We start from the raw sequence: 24427 nt of genomic DNA on the forward strand, positions 1-24427 counted from the left end.
CGTGGAGCTTGGAGCCTGCTTCGGATTGTCTCTCTCTCTCTCTCTGCTCTCCTGTCTTTCTCTCTCTCTCTCTCAAAAATAAAGACTAAAAAAATCTTTTTTAATTAAAACTGAGAAAATTTAAATCTATTAACTTATTTCAAAACAGTAAATCCACTGCATGTTAACATAAACATGTCTTATGGAAAAAATCACTACAGTTTCCAAACCAAAGTGAGAAAATGGCATTATTTTATATTTCTGCAAATTGCTCTAATATCCTTCTTGATAGAAAATAGCCAGATTATCCTATCTGCTTCTTCATTTCATCTGTTGCAATATCATATGCCACATCAGCTCTGGAATACTCCCATCTATACTCAGGACAGGATGAGAGTGGAAAAAGATAATACTGTCTACTGTTATTACAAAAATTGTTTTGATCTCTTGGACTTAGAAGGTCTTCAGTTTCCTTTCATCTTCACTCTTTCCTTAAGTCTTCCGGAACATTTCCGCCTTGTACCAGTTTTGCGACAGAGAATGAAGAGCCCTCTACACCCACTTGTGCCAGAAAGTTAATGAGAGAATAGCAACCCTCAAATATCAAATGTCACAGTAGTGGTAGCCTCAGGACCCTAAAAGGATCGACATCTCTCCAAGGATAAAGTAAATCTCAAATACAAAGCTAAGGCATTTTGGTAGAACTTTTTCCCCACCAGAAATCACATGCATCTGACTTGGGCTCAGGTCATCATCTCATGGTTCATGGATTCACCCCGCAATGGGCTCTCTATCAGCGCAGAACCCACTTCGGATCCTCTGTCTGTCTCTCTCACTCTCTCTCTCAAAAATAATTAAGCACTTAAAAAAAATGCATCTGTATTTCACAGGGGACAATTTGGAGTCAATCTAAATCCATTCATTCAATAACAGTGAACAAAACAAAATCCCTGCCCTCACAGAGTTTATATCCTCGTGGGAAAATAAAAACAAACATGAAAATATGTTAAGAATATAAAAATACATAGCATATGAAATGGTAATAAATGCAATGGAACTAAAGAAAGCCAGAAAGGAGGACAGGGCTGCATGTGATATGGACAGTGGTGAGAATTTAAAATAGGACAGTCAGGGAAAGCCTCATGAAGATGACATTGCAGCAAAGACCTACAAAGGGGAGGGAGAGAGCCACAGGTCCATTCAGAAGAGCTTTCCAGGCAGGGAAAACAAATGCAAGAGCCCCAAAACTGGAACAGGCAAGGGGGCCAGCAGGGCTACAGAGGAACAAGCAGGGGGGGACTAGGAGAGAACAGTAGAGATAGGAGTCAGGGGTCCCATGTAGCCCTCAGGCCACTGAAAGGCCACTGCCTCAGAGATGACGACCACTAAGACTGTGAGCCTAAGGATGACATACCCGGTTGTAACAGGAGCACTCTAGCTGCTCTGGAGAATACAGACTATGGTGTGGCCACTGCAGAAGTGAGGGACCAGTTAGGAAGCTGCTGAAACAACACAGGCAAGAGGGTTTCAGCCGATAGAATAATTATGCCCAAGAAGGTCCTAATCTCTGGAAACTGTGATTACCCTACCTGGCAAAAGGGACTTTGGAGATAGGGTTAAGTTAAGGATATTGAGATAGGAAGCTTATCCAAGATCATGTGGGTGAGCTGAATATAGTCATGTGGATCCTTGAAAGAGAGAAGCAGAAGTGTCAGAAGCAGATGTGATTATGGAAGGAGAGGAGGGAGGAGAAACTACTTACTATGCAGTTGGCTTTGAAGACAGAGGAAGGGACCACAAGCCAAGGAACACAGGCAGCCTCTGGAAGCTAGAGAGGACAAGGAACATTCTCTCCAACAAACCCTCTAGAAGGAACTGAGCCCTGACGACCCATTTAACACTCCGACCTCCAGAAGTGTAAGCTAATAAATTTGTGTTGCTTTTAAGCCACTAAGTTTGTGATAATTTTGTTATAGTAGTGCTATTAACTGTGTCCCCCTAAAATTCATATGTTGAAACCTAATCCCCAAGGTGATGACATCTGGAGGCAGAGCCTTTGGGAGGTGACTGGGTGAAGACGATGGAATCGTCATGAATGGGAGGGCTCCCTAGCCCCTTTCTACCATGTAGGGTCATAAACCAAGAAGTGGGCTCTCATCCAACATTGCATCTTGATCTTCGACTTCCCAGCCTTCACAAACGTGAGACATGTTTGTTGCTAAAGTCCCCCAACCTATGGCATTTTTGTGATAGCTGCCCAAATGGACCTAGACAAACAACAGGAACCAAAACAGATTACTGTCAGTGGAGATGGACAGAAGCAGTCAGACTCCATCTTACAGAGCCAACCAGATTTGCAGAGAGGTTGGATGTAGGTATAGGAAAAAAAGAGGAACTAAGTCTTACTCCAAGTTGTTTTGTTTTCTTCTCCTGGCAACTACAAGAATGGATTGACTTTCAGTTGGGATAGTGTTAGAAAAAAAGCTGATGAGATTAATACCAAGGGAGAATAGAAGAACAAGGGATGGCATCAGCTAGTAGACAACTATTTCAAGGAGGTTTGCTGTAAGGGGCGGGGGGGGGGGGAGGGGGGGAGGGAGGTGACACAGAAGGGGGGACAATTGCTGAAGAGGTCCCTGAATATTCGAGAAGGTACAGAATCAGGTGTACATTGGCCAGGGGAACCTGAGCCCAGAAGTCTGCCCTCAGTGAGAGGAGATATGAGTATGTGGTACAGATACCAGTGAACGAAGATGACCGTGACAGAATATGGAAGTCTGGATTGCTTCTGGCTCTCAGTGAAACTGAAAGCAGCCGAGAATGAAGCAAAGGGAGGAGGTGAAGGAAGGTCTCAGAAAACAGAAGAAACGTGAAACAATCTAGGGGAACAGGTGAGTCAAGTGTTAAGAAATGTGATATAACTGCCACCCAGCACAAAGGGCCCATAAGAGGATACACCTGTGAATTTAAAGTGAGCCCAGCCAGCCAGGTTGAGCCTCTCCAGCCCGTAGAGCCCTACTTGTGTGGGCACAAAATAGGCAGAGAGTTGAATTTAACATGTATCCGGTTTTTGCCAAGTGAACTGGGCAAACTGAGAGACCCAGGGAATTGGGGGGGAATCTTCAAAGAAGGAACTGCAACGGTACCTCATGAGGTCTAAGATGGTGGCATTTCCGACTACTGACATTTCATGTTAAATCCATAATGTGCAGTGATTAAAAACCACAATGTTTAAGAGCATCTGGCAATATGTTTACAATGTATTATGAAAACAGGTTGCCCAAATTACTATGTAGAGCATGAACCTCTTTTGAGAGATTCCCTTTTATGCAGAGAAAAATGGTGACTTCTGAATGATGGGAATATCTTTTTGTGCCTTTTTAAGATACTCTACAAAGAACATTTATTGCTTTAATAATTAGGGGAAATTATACATGTTAAATAACATAACTGTTAAAATTCTTCGTAAATTATGTCGTTTAAAACCATTCCCACTTAAATTACAGGTTTCATGCTATATGAATAGGTCAGCCTAAAATCATTAGCAGGTGTTATAAATATGCATTAACATGACATAGATTTTTACAAGCAAATGTATTTGAATGTGCTGTGCATCTCCTTACAAGGCTTTCTAAGCTAAAACATCTCTAAAAGATACCCATAGGAAAAACTCTTGGTCAGACAGTATGCAACAAGATGGTGTAACGGATGTCATCTATCCCGGTTAGTTAGGCATCCTTTTTGATTCACTGGTGATTTCTGCTGTTAAATATTTTGAAAACCATCCCTTTACATACTAACAGAAAAACAGCAGATGAGAGAATATAGAAAAATAATTAGGTTGTAGTTCTTCAGCCATATGAAATACAGCCAGTCAACAAGGCTACAATTTATGAACACTCAAAACACTAAAAATACTTAAAATGCTTGATTAAAAAATGGAGACTAGAAAATGGTATTGAAATAACCTAGTTACAACTCTGTTATGGTGGTAATATTATGGGTCAACTTTTAAGTCAAAATTTTACAATACAGTAATACATGTATCCATTAGGAAAAAGTAGTATAATTTTCTGGTACAGGAAGGATTAGAACTCAGTTATTAGTAAGGAAAACAGAGCCACAGAGAAATAGTAATCCCCATGGGTCTTATAAATCATGTAAAAAATGTCTAAAAAGCTGTGACTTTAAAGCATCACACAATGCTATCTGCAAAGTTAAGGCAAAGACTAATGAGACATTTGAATAGCCCATAGAGGAAAATTGTTATATTTTACAAAGTTTAAATTTTCAATTGTCATAAACAATTTTTTTACTAATAAAACTTAAAAAGCTTCTCCATTATTATTGCTATCTGATAATGTTCACTCCTTGGTTAAATGTATCAAGATATAAAAGCTAGCTTCTTGTATAGTGACATTTTTTTTCTTGAACAGATACCTATATAATTTAATATTATCTCAGGATTAAGAATACTCTCATTGTAAAAGGGTAGCGTAACTTGCAATGAAGTAAAAATGGCAGTGAGTGTTTATCATAAGTTATACTTGGTCAGTTACATTTTAAAAACACACTATCCACTTAGAGACACCACAGAAAGTAGCAACAAGGCCATATAAAAAATCAACATACAATTCACCGGCAGGAAGAAACAAATGAATAACAACATTTTGTATTACAGGGCTATCAAAACGCTTGTAACATTTTAAACCATTTGAGGTGCGCCAGAAAAAATGTGGCACAAACTGGTTTGCAAAGCATGAGGAGTAGGACAATAAAAGGAGCTGGAAAGTACCAAGTCAAGCATGTGGAAAACTGTTAAACTTTCAAACTGATGAACTTCCAAACTGAAGTATCTTGATTGGACGAGATGTTTCGCAGAACTATTACAGGGCTATAGGAAAATGTTTAATGTCAACTAACAGTACTTAAACTGCAGAGTATATTCACAAATTCATAAAAAATGTTTGTCACAGGCAGCCATTGCACATTCTTAGAAAAAGTGTTAAAAGCCAAAATGATTTTACATCAACTCTCATTTTGTACACGAGTGTGTTGTGGTCCCATGTTCAAGTTTTTATAGCTACTGCTTGGCCTAACCATATCTGGATCTAAGTGATATACTTGTTCAGTCTAAAAAAACGAGCACATAAACTAATTAAACAAGGAACACAGGAAATGATAGGAGATCACACTGGCAAATGGTTTGAAGGTCACACAGCCCATCTGTTTATTTAGAGGACTTGATGATTGCCTAGTTCACAGCAGAGCATCAGAAAGCTGTGCATTTATTTTTTTAATTTTTTTTAATGTTTATTTATTTTTGAGACAGAGAGAGACAAAGCATGAATGGGGGAGGGTCAGAGAGAGGGAGACACAGAATCTGAAGCAGGCTCCAGGCTCTGAGCTGTCAGCACAGAGCCCTACACGGGGCTCGAACTCACAAACTGCAAGATCCTGACCTGAACCGAAGTCGGGCACTCAACCGACTGAGCCACCCAGGTGCCCCAGAAAGCTGTGCATTTAAAACCACGCTGTCCTGCCCACCCCTCACCACCACCCTACACACTTCGCCTTCACCCCAGCTACTCTGTTCTGCCTCCCACTTATGTCCTTGGATAATACACACCCAGCTATCACACTGTATGTGGATATTGTTTAAAAAAAAAAACCCAACACATTCTGCAACACCTCCAATTTGAAGAAGCACAACAAAAATTTTAGACTTCGGTACCAGGAGTTTGCCTTCCCTGAGGAAGTAATTGCCATGCTGTTTCCCCTAACAACACAAATCCGGTATCTCGCATCTGGTCCTGTTTTATTTTCCCTATCAGGAAGCCTACAGCCCCAAATTTTGCTTCAACTCAGTGGGTCAGTCTCAGTTTTATGTGCTGGGCCTCAAGATTTCATTAGAAGAAAAGACCTTACGACTACAAGGTTTGTAAACCACTGTTCTCGTTCCTACATCTTGATTTTCACACACTCCTATTTTTCCATTTTGCTGTTTTTATCCTTGTAAGCCACCTCAAATCCTCTGTGGAACAATTAGGGGTGTAAGAAGTAAATAAAAATTACATCAACTGTAATAGAATATTGCACACGGTTTTAAATGTCTTAATAATTGACATTTTATTTTAATCCAAAAATTCAAGCAAGCTCCTTTATGGCACTATTTCCATAGGCTTCTTTGAGAACATGTCTGGACTGAGTCACTTTGAGGCACTTAATGATGGCTTCTGGAGAAGCTGTTCTGAGATCAGCCATTGGCTGCCTTTTCCTCATCAAAATGTCTTTACAACTAGAACCACCATCAGCCACCCATTTGCTGGCCATTCTGCTTACTGAGCAGAAAGCCTTTCCAGCTTTCAGGGATTTTCATCAGCAATAGGGATTTTAAGGGTAACCTGATGCTGTTACATAAACACACCTGCTTTTTTACAAGTGACCATCCCTCAGATCAGTGGTTCTTAAACTGAGGCACGTATCAGAATCACCTGGAGGGTGTGTGAAACCACAGACTACTCAGCCCTACCCTCGGAGTTTCTGAGTCAGTCTGGGGGGGGGGGGGGAAGGGGGGGAGGGGGCGGGGGGGTAGTCTAAGAATTTACATTTCTAGCAAGTTCCTAGGTGATGCTGATACACCTTGTCTGGAAAACACTTTAAGAACCAATGCCTCAGGTTAGTCCATTCTCCTGTTTAAAAATCTTGAAGGACTAGGGGCGCCTGGGTGGCTCAGTCGGTTAAGCGTCCGACTTCGGCTCAGGTCATGATCTCACTGTCCGTGGGTTCGAGCCCCGCGTCGGGCTCTGTGCTGACAGCTCAGAGCCTGGAGCCTGTTTCAGATTCTGTGTCTCCCTCTCTCTGTGACCCTCCCCGTTCATGCTCTGTCTCTCTCTGTCTCAAAAATAAATAAACGTTAAAAAAAAAAAAAAAAATCTTGAAGGACTCTGCCCCATCATACTAGGTACACAGATGTTTCAGCCTGGCGTTCAAAAACCCCCTGATGAAGCCTGGCCTATCTCCTGCTCCATCACCCTGTGCTCCAGGCCCTCTTACTTTCTCTCTGTGCCCAGAGCACACACGGATCCTGTGCTCATGCTGCCCTTCAGACGCATATCCACTTCTCACCGTCCGGTTATTAATGCACTCATTCTTTAAAAGACTCCTGGAATGCCACCTCTTCCCAGAAGGCATCCATAATTCATCTTCACTACAACCCTTTCATCTGTGATTTACCCTTACACACAAGCCTGTCTTGCATCAGACTTGGTAGCAATTACAGAGCTCTCTTCCACGAGATTATATAGCAGAGTGGTTAAGAAGATGCATTTGGAGTCAGCAAGGCCTGGGTCCAAGTTCTGGCTCCCCACTTGTCAGCTGGGTGACACAGAACACGTTACTTAGCCATGAGTCTGAAAGTGAGAGAACAATACTATCTCCTTCAAGGGAGGCTGGTGGGGATTAAATGAGATCATGTCCAGTGCTAAATAGCACTCCTGGCAGATAAGCCTCCATAAATGACAAGCAGCAGTTTTCTGGAGTTTTAAAAACATTATCACCACATTCTCTGACACTCCTTCCACGTGGTCAAGTCTCTATCTCTTCCCCTTGAATCTTCGCCCTGTGACCGCTGACGGATTGAATACGATGCCAAGTAACTTTGTGATCCAGATTTAAGGAACGGGCAGATTCTATTTCCTGTCTCTGAGGATGCTCACTGCTGGATCGCAGCCACTTTGTGACAAGGAAGCCCAAGTGGAAGAAGTGGAGAGGAACTCAAGGCCCCAGTCCACAGTCCCCGCAGACCTCCTTGCAGACAGCCAGCATGAGACAGCCATCTTGGAAGTAGAACCCCCACTGCCACATGAAGTGCACACAGTGAGCTGTCCCCACCAAGCCCAGCCTAAATTGCAGATCTGTGAGCAAAATAAATGAATGATGTTGTTTAAAGTCATTAAGCCTTGGAGTGGGTTAGTAGCATAGCAACAGATGACAAAGCAGGAGCACGCCATTACCTTTGCATCCTTTTTCTCCTCTCTAGAAGAGAGGACCACAGGTTAGAACCTTAGAGTATTCATCACAAGACTCAAATATTCCTAGAGGGAAAATACTCCCAGGGGCTCTCTTTTTGTGAGTAAACACAGAACTCCCAGGGAAAGAATTCTTTTTTTTTTTTTTTAATTTTTTTTTTCAACGTTTATTTATTTTTGGGACAGAGAGAGACAGAGCATGAACGGGGGAGGGGCAGAGAGAGAGGGAGACACAGAATCGGAAACAGGCTCCAGGCTCCGAGCCATCAGCCCAGAGCCTGACGCGGGGCTCGAACTCACGGACCGCGAGATCGTGACCTGGCTGAAGTCGGACGCTTAACCGACTGCGCCACCCAGGCGCCCCGGAAAGAATTCATTTTAAAGAAAAACACAACCTTTGTTTTCAACTTGCCTAACCCCCATCAAGGTTGTGGCAGAACACTACAGAGTTGGTAATTAATAAATAGAATATATATAAGTAGTAAATGGGGCTTTAAAGAACTCTATAAAGTCAGTTGTACACATGGCAGCACTGCTTTGTAATCTCGAATAAACCAATAACAGTAAATAGCGGAGACTAACAATCACTTTGAAAAGCAAGAAATGCATGAGGCCACCTTCTGTATGGAAGGAAAGAGCAGGAGACAAAGCATAGCAGCAGATACACAAAAAGAAACAACTTTTGGAGGGGTAGCTGCACAAAGTCTAGGGACACACCGTAGGTAAGGAGTAAACCAGAGAAACACAGTTATTGTCCTTTTATTAAACACATTAAAAATGTTAATATTTGCTAAGTTATTAGTATTCCTACTTTGGTCCTATTTTTACATGGCCCTCCCTGGTGGGTCTTAGAAAAATATCGGCCATGGTACATATTCTTAGTGTCCTTTGCTACGCTTATCACGAATGGGACTTATTAGTCATGGCTAGCCCCTTTCCTACAGAATAAGTCCCATGAGTGCAGGGACTGTCTAGCTTACAGTCTCTTCCCGGTGACCAGCACCTGGCATGATAGAATGTACTCAATAAATATCTGTTGGGTGAATGTTGAAGGACTAGCACTAAAAAGCTATTGGGAGAACTGCAGCTGATGCTGAATTATTTAAGTATGAATTCACATGGGGCCTAAACACAATATCCTTTCAAAATAAAAAGAGTTTATACCCTGACACTGAAATTGCTTTAGAAATTACCGGTTGCTGTCACGAGTTAGAAAATAATGTGCTCTTACCCTGGAGGAGTTATTTTTGTTCACAATCTCTCCATCTATTCAAGTCCTTATAATACTCCCCAATAGCAGATCACCTCCATTCAGAGCCATCACCCAGAATTCAGACTTTTACAGAACCTGTACTTTAATAAATGTCATCTATAATTGCCTCCTCAGATCCCTTCTCTCCCTTTTCCCGTCAATCTACTTTCAAAAGTGGTTAACATAATCTCCCTTAAACACTGTTTTTGTCACATCCTTTCCTACCTCAGAGCCTACGGTGAATTTCAATCCTCAACTGTTTGAAATTTAAACTCATTAAGAATTTAGCCTATTAACAATTCCCACTAAGGGTTTCTAAAGTTCTTTGGTTAACTGTGCTACCTATCATCTCTCCACACCAAACTCACATCTTATTACCATCCCCCAAACAGGCACAAAAATGCGTACAACCTCTGATACAGCCAGAGATGATGGAAAGTTTCTTCTGAATACACCAGTGTGGTCTTCTTATTCTGTCAAGACACTACAGGAGGAAGTCTAATGCACCTGCCAGAGGGTCTTTGAAAGATTTATCTCCAGTCACTCATGGAAAGAGTCTCATCCATAGAAAATCATTGTCAACTCCAAATTAATTTTTAGGGATTATTTAGAGGTCTACTTAAAATAATCTTTTTAAAGGGCAGCGTGAATGGCTTAGTTGGTTAAGCATCTGACTTTAGTTCAGGTCATGATCTCACAGTCTGTGAGTTTGAGCCCTGTGTTGGGCTCTGTGCTGACAGCTCAGACCTTGGAGCCTGCTTCAGATTCTGTGTCCATCTCTCTCTGCCCCTCCTCCACTCACACCCTGTCCCTCTCTCTCTCAAAAATAAATAAATGCTTAAAAATTTTTTTTTAATTTTTAAAATAATCTTTTTAGGGGTGCCTTGCTGGCTCAGTGCGTAGAGCATGCAACTCTTGCTGAAAATAAAATAAAATAAATAAATAAATAAAATAACTCAAGGAAATCAGTACAACAGCCTTTCATGAAAACCAAACTAAATTTCTCTGACTCATTTTACCACTTGCCATATTCAGATGCAAATGAAAACAAAACAAAAAAAAAGATCAAATATCAAAAAAAGTCAAAAAAATTTAACAAGAGACAGATTTAATAATGAATAAAATGTGGGAAAATAAAGACAGAAATGGCAGTTCCTTGACTATTGCATCTTCGTCCATTTTATAAATCTTCACCTTTTTTTTTTCTTTTTTTTTTCTTTGAGAGAGAGAGAGAAAGCAGGGGAGAGGGGTAGAGGAACAGAGAGAGAAAGAGAAAGCAAGTGGGGGAGGGAGGGAGAGAGAATCCCAAGCAGGCTCCACTCTCAGCACGGAGCCCAACATGGGGATCGATCCCACAACCCTGGGATGATGACCTGAGCTGAAATCAAGAGTTGGACACTCAACGAACTGAGCTACCCAGACACCCCAAAATCTTCATTTCCTTAGAGTAAATTTGGGGCATTCAGCATTCAAATGTCCCAGTGTGTCCTCTTCCAGAAGATAAGAATATCCTAATTACAGAGAAGTACAAATTTTTCTGTACTTGGTATGACAACTAGCAAGAGGAAAACATTAAAAAATCAATGATGCTCTTCTGCATTATCGTAATTGCCATTCAATATGATCTGAGAAGTCTTGCAGGATTTCCTTCTGTTTGTAATTACCTTCAGTCAATAGGGAGGGAACAGCAAATGAATGATTAAACATTGCAGACTGTCTAACAATTTCTCTGCAGCTTCAATTTCTGTGCAGCTTTTAATATTTGCAATTGATTACAGGTGTGTGGGGAATGTTCTGGGAATTCACAGCATTTAAAGAAAAGAATCCATGAATGTCGACCAGCTCTAGTTACATTAATGTTGCCTTTGAAGCAGAGGGATGGTGAGTCAAGGTTAGGAGTCAGACAGAAAATGGCTTATTCTGAGTCTGTCTGTCCATTCGTAAAGTGGGGTACGATCACGGATCTCGGGATTTCACGGAGATGAGAGGAGATAGAACGTGTGAAGTGGCACATAATAAAAACCTCACAATGTTACGCCTCATTTCATCTCCACGTGTCCCACTCCAACTTCAGCCTACTGGAAACAGCAGCAAACCTCACCAGTCCTGAGCAACACACACCAAATGAAACTGCCCCTTTTCGTGATTTCAGTTTGTCTACTGCCTAACCCTCTACAAGGTGGAGGAAGGCGGTCGTAGAAAAGAAACTGTTTTAGTTTATGAAGATGGAACCACCTCCCTCTTTCCACTTTTATGTGGCTGCGAACAGAGGTGGTTGCAAACAGTATTCCTGCAAAATTAATAACGCCACTAAAAATCAAAGATTTAACATAATCAAGAATATGACGGGGGCGCCTGGGTGGCGCAGTCGGTTAAGCGTCCGACTTCAGCCAGGTCACAATCTCGCGGTCCGGGAGTTCGAGCCCCGCGTCAGGCTCTGGGCTGATGGCTCGGAGCCTGGAGCCTGTTTCCGATTCTGTGTCTCCCTCTCTCTCTGCCCCTCCCCCGTTCATGCTCTGTCTCTCTCTGTTCCAAAAAAAATAAATAAACGTTGAAAAAAAAAAAAAAAAGAATATGACGCCTAAATAAGAAGATGGGGGAATAGACCAGCAAGCCAAAGAGTAAGGATTTATAATTCATAGATCTAATATGTTTATCACGCCATTCCTACACACTTAAAAAGTCACTTTAAAAAATAATACTTATTATCCAATTCCCAATACATTTTAGAAGCTTTCCAAATTCCTAAGCCCTCCTGGGGGGTGGGAGTAGTTCTGCTTTAGAAAACATTCTCTTGCCAAACCTGACAAATCACTTCTCTGTCTCCAAGTTGCTCTCACAAGCACTCAGGACTCACAGCACCCACTTACTTTCCTACCTGCTTTAGGCTTGCTCTCCAGAGAAAGTAACAGAGAGATCTGCCTTAGTTTCCATCAGGTACCCTCCCGCTTGAGGAGAGCTCCATCCTGGGGAATAAGAGGCACCGCCCATTTTATGAGACACAAAGCAGGTGACCAAGATCTGTCCTATAACTTTCAAAGTGTGAAGACATGGAGAAAGTTTAAGGACAAGTCTTTCCACTAAGATGGAGATTCAACTAGAAATAGTTTTTCAAGACTCTCTGTGCCAGACCTGGGCTAGATGCTGCAGCCTACTATCTTATTTAATTCTTACAATTTAAACAAATCCATGACTGTGCATTGAGGCCAGAGAGATGTAGTATCAAAGCATCCACCCAGACCCATTTACCTAGGAATTTGAAAACCAACTTACAGGAAGAATGGCTGTAATGCCCAGACGTCAGCACATGCCTGGTCCTTTCCCCCTAACTCCTGGAATCTGAACTTCTCTACTGTACATAAAAATTACTGCTCAGGCTTCAATATACAAAATCATGTTTTGTGAACTTTATGAATAAGTTCGGAGCTTCCCCAGGGTTTACTCTCTGCAATATTTTCACCCGTTAAAACCAAATGGCCGTAGGAGCTGCAACTCCACTTTGCTAAGAGTGAGGTGCACAGTACAGTGTTGACACTAAGAGAGAACTGGATCCATGGTTTGCTTTCCTTAGAAGAGTTTCACGAGAAGTATTAAGGGCTGTTGAAGAGCTTGTCATATCTAGTATTTTGTTTTTGTAGGAGGCAATCATGTGAACATAGGCCCTGCAATGGTCCACTTAAGACAGGCCAAAATGGGGCCACTTGGGTGGCTCAGCTGGTTAAGCGGCCAACTTCTGCTCAGGTCATGATCTCGCAGTTAGTGAGTTCACGTCCCACGTCAAGCCCTGTGCCGACAGCTTAGAGCCTGAAGCCTGCTTTGTATTCAGTGTCTCCCTCTCTCTCTGTCCCTCCCCAGCTTGCACTCTGTCTCTGTCTCAAAAGTAAACATTAAAAAAAAAAAAATTAAAGACAAGCTAAAATGGACGCATTCGAGATCAAATTCAGATACTGTTGAAACATTTTCTATTGTTGCTAGGTCACTTTTAGCACTATGTGAAGCAATCTTCTGCTTCTCCACCCAATCCTATTTGAAAAAGTTAAAAAGGAATTTGATTTTATAACAGAATGTTTTTAGAAATATATAGAAATCTTAAGGTCTGCCAGAAGAGGGCTTTTAACTATAAAATTCATTTTACGTGCAAATCTAAACTGAACTGGGATGAACTGGATTGGAAAAAGTAAAACTGAAGGTAGAATTTTGCCTTTCAAAAAGTTTCACATGCAAAACTTACCTATCAATTGAGGTGCCCAACACCTTAATTAAAAACCATAATCAGTGGGGCGCCTGGGTGGCGCAGTCGGTTAAGCGTCCGGCTTCAGCCAGGTCACGATCTCGCGGTCCGTGAGTTCGAGCCCCGCATCAGGCTCTGGGCTGATGGCTCAGAGCCTGGAGCCTGTTTCCGATTCTGTGTCTCCCTCTCTCTCTGCCCCTCCCCCGTTCATGCTCTGTCTCTCTCTGTCCCAAAAATAAATAAACGTTGAAAAAAAAAAAAAATTTAAAAAAAAAAAAAAAAACCATAATCAGCTTAACAGTTTGAAAAAAAAAAACACTGTTCACTGCTAAGTGACAAAGTGATGAGCAAGCACATTTTCCATGCCTTCTTAAAGGGCAATAATTATAAGCATCTGAGATACATTTCTTAGACAACCACTGTGATAGTCTGCCTTGACTCTGGCTCTCCTGCAAACATTCACCTGCCTAGCAGCTCGGGTGACCTTTGAAATTCTTTCCCTTGACAATGGTGATAAATGTTAAATACTTACAGTAAATATTTATTTAATAAATTAAAATTTTTAATACAAAAAATAAAATGCAATATAATTGTGCTATTAGAATGATCTTTTAGAAAATCCTATCAAATCACTGGCATTCTCAAGCTTAAACACTTCAGTGGCTACCCTGATGTTAAGATTCAATGGCCTTACCATGGCCTGCACCCTTCAGCATGGTCTGGCCCCAGCGTAGCTCTGTATCTGATCTTGTGCAATTCTCTCTCTTGCTCTCTGACTTCCTGCAGCTCCTATGAATTGCCAAGCTCCTTCCTCTCTTGGGGTCTTTGTGCTGCTCCCTTTGTAAGAAGAGTCTTCTTCCAGCCAGATTTGTAATACCCCTCCGAGACTCAGGGAGGTGTCACTTCCTCAGAGAGAACCTTCCTGACTCAATCTAGTGCAATCTCTCTTCTCATGGCATTCTTTTCTTCAGTCATCATAATTTGTACTTAGATGTTTCGGTTTACTGTTTTAATGTCACTCTCTGCCACAGGACTCTAAGAGAAAGAATTCATGCCCCTTGTTCACCACATTTGAAACCCAGGACGTGTCTAAAGACATAAACATCTTTGGAATGAATGGATTCAGGGATCCCCTAGCCTTCTTCTCAAAGATCCCCACCCTGCTCAAATTATCATTTCAATTATACAATACAGATTTTCCTTTCTTATTCCATTTGTTCAATACCTATTTACATTTTGACTCCAAAAACCGAAAGATGAAAGCTGAAACCTCTTACCTTTCTTCCCCAAAAAATCACAACCATAGAGAAGGTAGAATTTTGAGTCCTGCTTTACATCCTTGCTCCCTCTTCTAATCAAGACATGGAGTTAATCAAACACAGCAAATGAAATTATAAGAACACATGACCTGTACCTTCGCCACTGAGTATTAAGATGAGGGGGTTAAAATATTATCAGAATGCCTCAAAGGAACACCCTGTATTCTCAGATAACAAGGAAGTAATTCTTAAGAGGAATTGTTAATTGAACAGTCCCCCAAATTATGATCTTTGAAGTGTATAAATATATATTCCTGTTTTCATCCCATTTATAACTCTGAATCTATCCCAAACCCAGCATAAAACAAATGGTACATTGCTGAGCTGGACAAGCTTTATCTTTAGTTTGTTCTCATAGATGTCCTAATGATTTATTAATAGCAACAGCAAGAAAATGTTGCTTGAGTGATTTCAGTAACTTATTAAACGATAGTGATAAACACTTTGCTTTCATGGCACCATCAACCTTCATTTCTTAATATGTAAAAAAGCACTATTTTGCCTAGCATTCTTTTTTTTCCTTCACTAATAGTAAATTCATCAGGGAAAATAAAATTTCTTGAAAGAATCAAAATTGATGCCTCCTATGTCTGTCCTACTGGACAAAATACAATGCTGTTCAACAATCATCAGCTATTTGTATTTTACGAAAACCGATTTGCATGCAGAAACAACACAACATCTGGTCAACTCCTCTTCCTTTACTCTAGATATGGAACAAAGGCCTTATCTCAGCAGACAGAAAGGGAAACAATTTATGTTTTCATGAATTCAGCTCTGCTCAGCAAATTAATTCATTCATTAATTAAAATGAACAGCACAAAAAGGGTATGTTTTGGTCAATCAATTGCCTGCAATCATAGGAGAATTTTGAAATACAAAAGGCTGCATGTTTTACTTAGCTGAAACCAGAATGTTACTCTTTTATCACAATTTAGCAGACATGTCATATGAGGAAAAGCCTCACAGTACTCTGTAGCACACCAGCAGCTGCTTTCAAAACTAGACAGGTAGCATTATTCTAATGATTTTATTTTATTTAAAGCGATTGCCTTTGTTCTATGTGAAGATTCCATCACTGAGCCATACAACGACTTAGGTTTTTTCGTTTAAGAAGTAAAGCAGTTAATTTCTGCATATAAAACTAATAATGGAATTTTAAATAAAATGTGATGTGTTTTCAGACTCATGAAATTTTTTAAATGGGCATTTCAAATTTTTAGTTTTGAAGGAGAATAGTTCAGAGAAAAATCATTGTTATCATAATGACATGTATTTGTATGTTTTTTTTTAATTCCAGTATAGCTAACATATAGTGTTACATTAGTTGCAGATGTACAATATAGTGATTCAATACTTCCATACATCGCCCAGTCCTCATCAGGACAAGTGCACTCCTTAATCCCCATAACCTATTTCACTCATCCCTCCCACCCACCTCTCCTCTGGTAACCGTCAGTTTGGTCTCTATAGTTAAAAGTTTGTTTTTTGTCTCTCTTTTTTTTTTTAATTCCACATCTGAGTGAAATCATGTGGTTTCACTTAGCATTATACCCTCTAGATTCATTCATGTTGTTGCAAATGGCAACATTTCATTTTTTATGACTAATATTCCATTGTATACATATATGTATACACACACACACACAAACACACACATCATTCATCTACCAATAGACACCTAGGCTGCTTCTATAATTTGCCTATTGTAAATTATACTGCAATAAACATATATGTATATATATTTTCAAATAAATGTTTTTGTATTCTTTGGGTAAATACCCAGTAAAATTAATGGATAACACAGTTCTATTCTGTACTTTTTGAGGAACCTATATACTGTTTTCCATAGTGGGTGCACTAGTCTGCATTCCCTCAACAGTGAACAAGGGCTTTTTTTTCCATATCCTCACCAAACCTGTGTCTTTGATTTTAGTCATTCTCACAGGTATTAGGTGATACCTCACTGTGGTTTTGATATGCATTTCCCTGATGAGTGATGTCGAACATCTTTTCATGAGTCTGTTAGCCATCTGTGTGTCTTCATTGGAGAAATGTCTGTTCACGTCTTCTATCCATTTTTCATTAGTTTTTTTTTTTTTTTTTTTTTTTTTTTTTTTGGTGTTGAGTTGTAGAAGTTCTTTCTATATTTTGGATACTCTTTTTGGATATGTTATTTGCAAATATCTCCCATAGGTTGTCTTTCAGGGTTTTTAAAAAATTTTTTAATGTTTATTTTTGGGAGAAAGAGACGACAGACAGACAGACAGACAGCAAGTGGGGGAGGAACAGAGAGACAGAGACACAGAATCCGAAGCAGGCTCCAGGCTCTGAGCCTGACACAGGGCTTGAACTCACAAACCATGAGATCATGACCTGAGCCAAAGTCGGACACTTAACCAACAGAACCACCCAGGCGTCCCAGTTGTCTTTCAGTTTTGTGGATGGTTTCATTTGCTGTGCAGAAGTTTTTTATTTTGATGTAGTCCTAATAGTTTATTTTTGCTTTTATTTCCCTTGCCTCAGGAGACCTATAGAGAAAAATGCTGCTATGGCCTATGTCAGAGGAATTACTGCCTATACTCTCTTCTCGGAATTTTTTTTTTCTTTTTTGGTTTCAGGGCTCACATGTCTTTAATCTATTTTGAGTTTATTTTTATGTATGGTGTGAGGAAGTGGTCCAATTTTCCCAATACCTCTTCTTGAAGAGACTTTTTTACCATTGTATATTCTTGCCTCTTTGTTGAAGATTAATTGACCATATAATTGTGAGTTTATTTCTGGGTTTTCTATTCTGTTCCATTGATCTATGTTTCTATTTTTATGCCAGTACCTTTTTTTTTTTTTTTTAACAATCTCTACAGTCAACATGGGGCTCAAACTCACAACCTGGAGATCAAGAGTCACATGCTCTTCTGACTGAGCCAGCCAGGTGCCCCAGTACCATACTGTTTTGATTACTACAGCTTTGTGCTATCTTGAAATATGGGATTGTGATACCATCAGTTTTGTTCTTCCTTTTCAAGATTGCTGTGGCTATTCAGGATCTTTTGAGGTTCCACACAAATTTTAGGATTATTTTTTTCTAGTTCTGTGAAAACTGCTGTTGATATTTTGATAGGTATTGCATTAAATCTGTAGATCGCTTGGGTAGTATGAGCATTTTAACAATATTTGTTCTTCCAACCTATGAGCATGAAACATCTTGCCATTTCTTTGTGTTGTCTTCAATTTGTTTTCATCAATGGTTTATAGTTTTCAGAGCACAGGTATTTCATCTCCTTAGTTAAGTGTATTCCTGGGCATTTTATTATTTTTAGTGCAATTATAAATGGGATTGTTTTCTTAATTTCTCTTTCTGCCATTTCATTATTAGTGAATAGAAATCCAACAGATTTCTGTACACTGATTTTATATCCTGTGACCTTACTGAATTCATTGATCAGTTCTAGTAGTTTTTTGGTGGAATCTTAGGGTTTTCTATGTGTAGTAACATGTCATCTGCAAATAGTGAAAGTTTTACTTCTTTCTTACCAATTCGGATACATTTTCTTTTTCTTATCTGATTGCTGTGGCCAGGACTTCTAGTACTGTATTGAATGAAAGTGGTGGGAGTGGTCATCCTCGTCTTATTGCAAATCTTAGGGGGAAAGTTCTCAATTTTTTCATAATTGAGTAAGATTTTAGCTATGGGTTTTTCATAGAAGGTATTTTGAGGTATGTTCCTTCTAAGCCTACTTTGTTGAGAGTTTTTATCATGAACGGATGTTGTACTTATAATGAAATGTATTTGAATAGCATTTCCTTGACCAGTATTACTTTACAGCAGTGTTTCCCAAATGGGGGTGGTTGTGTACCCCAAGGGGAAGACCTTTTTGGCTGTCACCCTGCGGAGGTGCTACTGGCATCTAGTGAGTAGACAGACCAGAGCTGCTGCAAGCAAAGCACACTACAATGTACAAGATAGTCTCTGTCTATAACAACCACAACAAACACCCAGTTCCAAATGTCATTAGTGCTCAGGTGAGATAAACTGCTTGAAAGCAAAACCATTCAAAACGTTTACTTTTCTTTTTTTTTTTTTTTTTTTTTTTTTTTCATTGAGCTTTGAATGCACTGAACAGGTCAGGTTTTTAAAAGGAGGATCATTCTAGACAAAATCTGAACATGTGTAGTCATAGTCTGGAGAAACTAAAACATGGCCCCAAATGACACTACTCAGAACAATTAATGTTAAGTATATAAAAGTATATACAATTTTCTAAATGGACACAGCTTTGGCATAATGATAGATCTCCACTTATATTCACTTCAAACTTTCATTTTTCTGTCTGGTACACAATAGGTAGTCAACAAATATTTGAAGTGAGGAGGAAGGGAAGGATCTATCTTCTTGCACCACACTTCAGGGTATTTTATAACATTAAGCCAAGACAATGGACTACATTAGGTTATTAATATGTCTTCCAAAGTTCTCCCTTCCTCCATATTACTAGAAGGGAGCCAGCCAGCCAGAGCCATTCCCTAGTCTCCCACTCTGCTAGCTGTGTCCACAAAAGTTCTCACCAATGCACATGATGCTGTTTTTCCTTCATTTCCTCTCCTGCCCCTTTGGGATGTGCACATGGCACTGACAGTTTCAACCATGCCAATGAGGCTAATTCCCTAACGGGAGCAGTAGGATAGATATGATCCAGGCTGTTGAATAATCACTTGGCTTAGAACTACCTCTCCTGCACAGATTACTCACCTCCAGAATGGCATTAAATAGTATTTAATCTACCATACTTTGTTACAGCCACTGATACACGGCAATTCTACAATTTGATATCCCCTATGATACAACCACTATAAATACATTTTATCTGAAGAAATGTTAAGATGGTAATTTTTTAAAGTTTCAGTGCAAATAATACTCAAAAATCTGTATTATATAGTCACTTTATAGTGATTATAGCTTACCAGGAAGAAATGCCATTTCTATAATACTGTTAATTCTCATTTATCCAATCTAAAAGGAAAAAGAAGGCACACAAGAAACCTAGATCTGATTGCCCAAGGAAATCATTGTTTCAGTGAGGTACTGTTCGTGTAAACTCATGCTAATGGCAGCAAGCTGGACTCTGTAAAATGTAGGCTAAAAGACAATTTTGACTCCAAAAACATTAAAATTATAGCATTTTCATCTTCTCGCCCTTGTTCCCCTTTGATTAAGGTACTGATAAAAATTCTAGTAGTGAGAGGGAAAATAAGTGAAGGCCAGAAGATTCCACAAACTAAACAATTAGCATCAAATAGATGATTTCTTAATAGGTTATATATTCAAATTGTTAATATTCAATTAAATTTAATTCAAAAGCCTCTGTATCTATCGTGGTTTCAGGAAATATGTACCTGCTTCTCCTTGAGTACATTCTCAAACCTCACGGTATTTTCCTCTAGACTTCATTTAGCATATGTATTTAGTCAACGATTTATTCCTACTTTGTATGGATGAGGGGGAATCATTGATAAAATATTTCTTATGCAACTGCAACATATATATATGTTAAGCAGTTCATATTTTCCATCAATATTTCACTTTTTAAAATATAACCCCCATAATAAAAATTAATGTCTTGAATATCACATCTGCTATAAAGCCATGGACTTTTACTGGGAAATATTTTTACCTTAAAGAGGAAATCAGTAAAAATACCAAGATATATATCTTGAAAATCAAAAACATGAGGAGAGCATGATTAAAAAAGTAAAAAAAGCTGGGTCTGAAATATCTTTTGAAAGATTCTAAAATTCTAAAGAATTTGAATGCCTCAAAACAGAATCATTTCTAAATTTTTTCATGGTACAAATTTCATGGTATGAATCTTTATATCTGAAAAAAATCACAATTTACATATTAAGTTAAAAATATTTCCTACTTTCAGAGAATTATTACTTTTGACATTAAAAAAATTTTTTTTAATCTTTGTGAGAGAGACAGACAGACAGAGTGTGAGTGGGGGAAGGGCAAAGAGAGAGGGAGACACAGAATCTGAGGCAGGCTCCAGGCTCTGAGCTGTTAGCACAGAGCCCGACACGGGGTTTGAACTCACGAACTGCGAGATCATGACCTGAACTGAAGTTGGATGTTTAACTGACTGAGCCACCCAGGTGCCCCTATTACTTTTGACATTTTTTAAAAGGTTTACTTCTCTCCCAATTGAATAGGAACATACTGATTACTGATAGAGTAGATTTTTGAATTTTAATTCAGGAGTAAGTTTACCTCATAATACGAAATTTAAAAGTTTCACAATCTCTCTCCTTCCCAATTTCTCAGTGAGTTGCTAATTTATAATCTACTAAAAGCAAAAGACAACTAAATGACACATCTGGACCCAAGTAAATATTTCCCCAGTTTCACTAGTGCCCATGAATGTGCCCAAGGGAACAATCAGTATATGACCACAGTGAGTCTATGACAGCTATGACAGTTATATGAAAATGGGATCATCTACTCTTAAAAACATATTTAAAATCAATCACAATTCTCAAATTTAAAAAAATGACAAAAAGCTTTCAGAATCTCCAAACACACCAAGTTCACGGATGCCATCTTTTCTACCTGAGGTAAATCGCAATCTCTCTGCGCTTCCTCTTTGTTTGATCTATGAACAAAGGAGACCTGTGTCAGTTAGGGCTTCTCCACGGGGGCAGCACCCTAGGAGATGATTTGGAAATAGGCAGAACATTTTGTTTTCACAGGGAAAGGCACTTAGGGGGCAGGGCTAGGGGTCCGCCACACATCCCACAACTGTCTCCAGGGTCCCCTTGAACTTTCACGTGTCGCTCTAACCATTCCTTTCATCAGAACCTTCAGTTCAGTAGGACAACCTGAGCTAAAGAGTAACTCCTTTTTACGTATAAACAAGTTGTTTTAATTTCATTTTAACAAACACTGAATTTTCCAGGGACTCAACTCCCATTTAAATGTGCACTTTTGGGGCGCCTGGGTGGCGCAGTCGGTTAAGCGTCCGACTTCAGCCAGGTCACGATCTCGCGGTCCGTGAGTTCGAGCCCCGCGTCGGGCTCTGGACTGATGGCTCAGAGCCTGGAGCCTGTTTCCGATTCTGTGTCTCCCTCTCTCTCTGCCCCTCCCCCGTTCATGCTCTGTCTCTCTCTGTCTCAAAAACAAATAAACGTTTTAAAAAAAAAATAATTAAAAAAAAAAAAATAAATGTGCACTTTTGTTTGGAACTTTACCAAGTCGTTCACCATTTCAGAAAAACATCGCCTCATGCATGGCACATCCACTCACTGTATCCGATCCCAATGCAGCGTATCTGGGCCAGGATTCTTTTGCAGTGATTGCAATGCTGTGAGTAGGTACAAACCTGCCACTCATGTGCCTCAGTATTTATAGACTGAAATTTGTAATTTGTTATAAATTACGTCCCTGTTACTTTATATCACAATTAGAGGAGTGTATTGGCTATTTTTAACATAACCTACTTACATATGCATTTATCCATGTATTTCATTGCAGGATAGTGAAAGAGTAATACAAAACATTTTATTTTAAAAAGGGGGGGGGGGGGTGCCTGGATGGCTCAGTCAGTTAAGCGTCCAACCTTGGCTAAAGTCATGATCTCTCGGTCACTAAGTTTGAGCCTCGTGTTGGGCTCTGGGCTGACAGTTGGGAGCCTGGAGTCTCCTATTCTGTGTCTCCCTCTCTCTCTGCTCCTCCCCTGCTCACACTCTGTCTTTCAAAAATAAATAACCATTTAAAAAAATTAAAACAAAACAAAACAAAACAACGTCTCTAGGTTTGGAGGGATGCAAACCACTAACCTAGAATATGTAATAAAAGGCTCCTTGCAACTCCAACATTCCTTGATTCTATGAGAAACTTTGTTTGGCAAGCCCTGATCATTAGCAAGCCTTTACTTTTACTCTTATGTTTAAAAGTATTGCAATTAAGTTAAAAAGAGAAGTAAATATGGTTGCTAAGGTGATACATAAAAACACAGACTCTGCTAAACTCTCAACATTTGTGCGAGCAGCGAGAAATACCACGGTAGCTGATGTCTTTCACAGGTTAATAGAGAGCGACAGAAAAATACCTAAGGTAGAACTGGAGCCTTCCTATATATTTGGTCTCAAAAGACTACACTAGTGGCCTCACAGGTAACCTTTGTTCTCTCCTTGGGCTGAATGTAATACATATTAGCGATGTGCTGCCTTAGCATTTCTTAGCATTTCTCCCACGAAGTTCATTTATAAAGAAAATATACATTGGCAAGCAATGCAAATGTTTCCAACGTGGAACAGGATGAATACCTCTCACAGCCAAGCTGCACACAAGTCTACTTAGCAAAGCTTGTCATTCAAAAAGCAACACCTTCAACTCATTACTGGCTTGCAGATGGTATAAATATACTCCCATTTTTTCTGGGGCAATCATTCTCTGTCATCAGACTGAGGGATAATGATGATCCTCACTGTACTGGTGTCCAGTTTGTGAAAATAAACTGTAGTTACCCCTTCCCCACACAACTGGATCCTTAACACTCCCACCTTCACTATATCTGACCATCCACCATTATTACTTCTTTACCCCACTATATTAATGCCCACAGGGGAGCAACAATTCAACTTTCCATAGACTTCGATACGTTAAAATAACCCCTAAGACAAAGTTGGAGGACATACTCCTTGGTGAAAAAAAAACCAACCCATACTTCATGTATAATAAATATAGCCATCCTGGCCAAATGACCAAGAGCCAGGAAACACCTGATTACATACTTAGTATTCAATATGAAAGAAAAAAGAATAAAAATTAGGTTTGACTAACATACCAAAACAAGTATAAGATAAAGAACAACCAATTATAAAATTGTCCATCAAGAAAGTTTAACATTATTTATAAAGCAACAAAATGTTATTGAGGTATTTAAGTAACATATCAGAAGATAACTCTTCATGAGTTTTGAAAATTTCGAAATTACTAGATCAGATGAACAAGTAATAAAACTATTTGAAGGTATATGTAGTTTTTAAGGGATATATATTAGTTTTAACTCATGAGTTTCTGAAAATAAATCACTTATAATTTACAAAGAAAGGAAAATCTCAATTAACAGCAGTATCTTTTGTAAATGACTCTCACAATTTTTCCTCCTCACCTCACATACATGTAAGATATCAAATTTCCAATTTTCTGAAAACTTACCACCAAATAACCACAGGAAACAATACAGCTTAGGTCTCAACTTCCCCATACTAAACAGTATAAGTTTCTGTCCCCACCATTAGAACGACTATCCGACTTCATTGTTTGGATTTATAGATTATGGGGTTGGTTGGCATTTAGGTTGAGGGGCATATTTTAACCAGATGAAACATTTTAAATCTACAGGATTCAAAACCTGGAAGAAGCAGCTTTGCCACTGGCCCTTTGAAAAAAGAAAAGGATAGAACAACGGGACTCGGCCCTAGGAGCTTCTTACCCGCAGGGCCTCGATGACCAGGTCTCTGGCCTCCAGCTCCCCCTCCATCACGCTGAGAAGCATCCGAAGCTCTGATTTACTGAGGGTGTCCACATCAAACTCTTTTTTCTGTAACACAAATA

The 24427-nt window shown here is 39.5% G+C and overlaps 1 protein-coding gene across 7 annotated transcripts in view; it reads right to left on the minus strand.

The window, feature by feature from the left end:
• Positions 1-24427, minus strand: part of CTTNBP2 (cortactin binding protein 2) — a 166926-nt gene that overhangs the window by 113951 nt on the left and 28548 nt on the right. For 6 of the 7 annotated variants that reach the window (XM_045495409.1, XM_045495410.1, XM_045495407.1 and 3 more), the window contains exon 2: positions 24306-24413. In XM_045495409.1, coding sequence (XP_045351365.1) covers positions 24306-24413 — 108 coding nt within the window. Of the gene's footprint in view, positions 1-24305; positions 24414-24427 lie in introns of those variants that run through there. The other variant, XM_045495411.1, reaches the window with a different exon arrangement.

This window comes from Leopardus geoffroyi, chromosome A2 (genome assembly GCF_018350155.1).
Source record: "Leopardus geoffroyi isolate Oge1 chromosome A2, O.geoffroyi_Oge1_pat1.0, whole genome shotgun sequence".
Classification (NCBI taxonomy): domain Eukaryota; kingdom Metazoa; phylum Chordata; class Mammalia; order Carnivora; family Felidae; genus Leopardus; species Leopardus geoffroyi.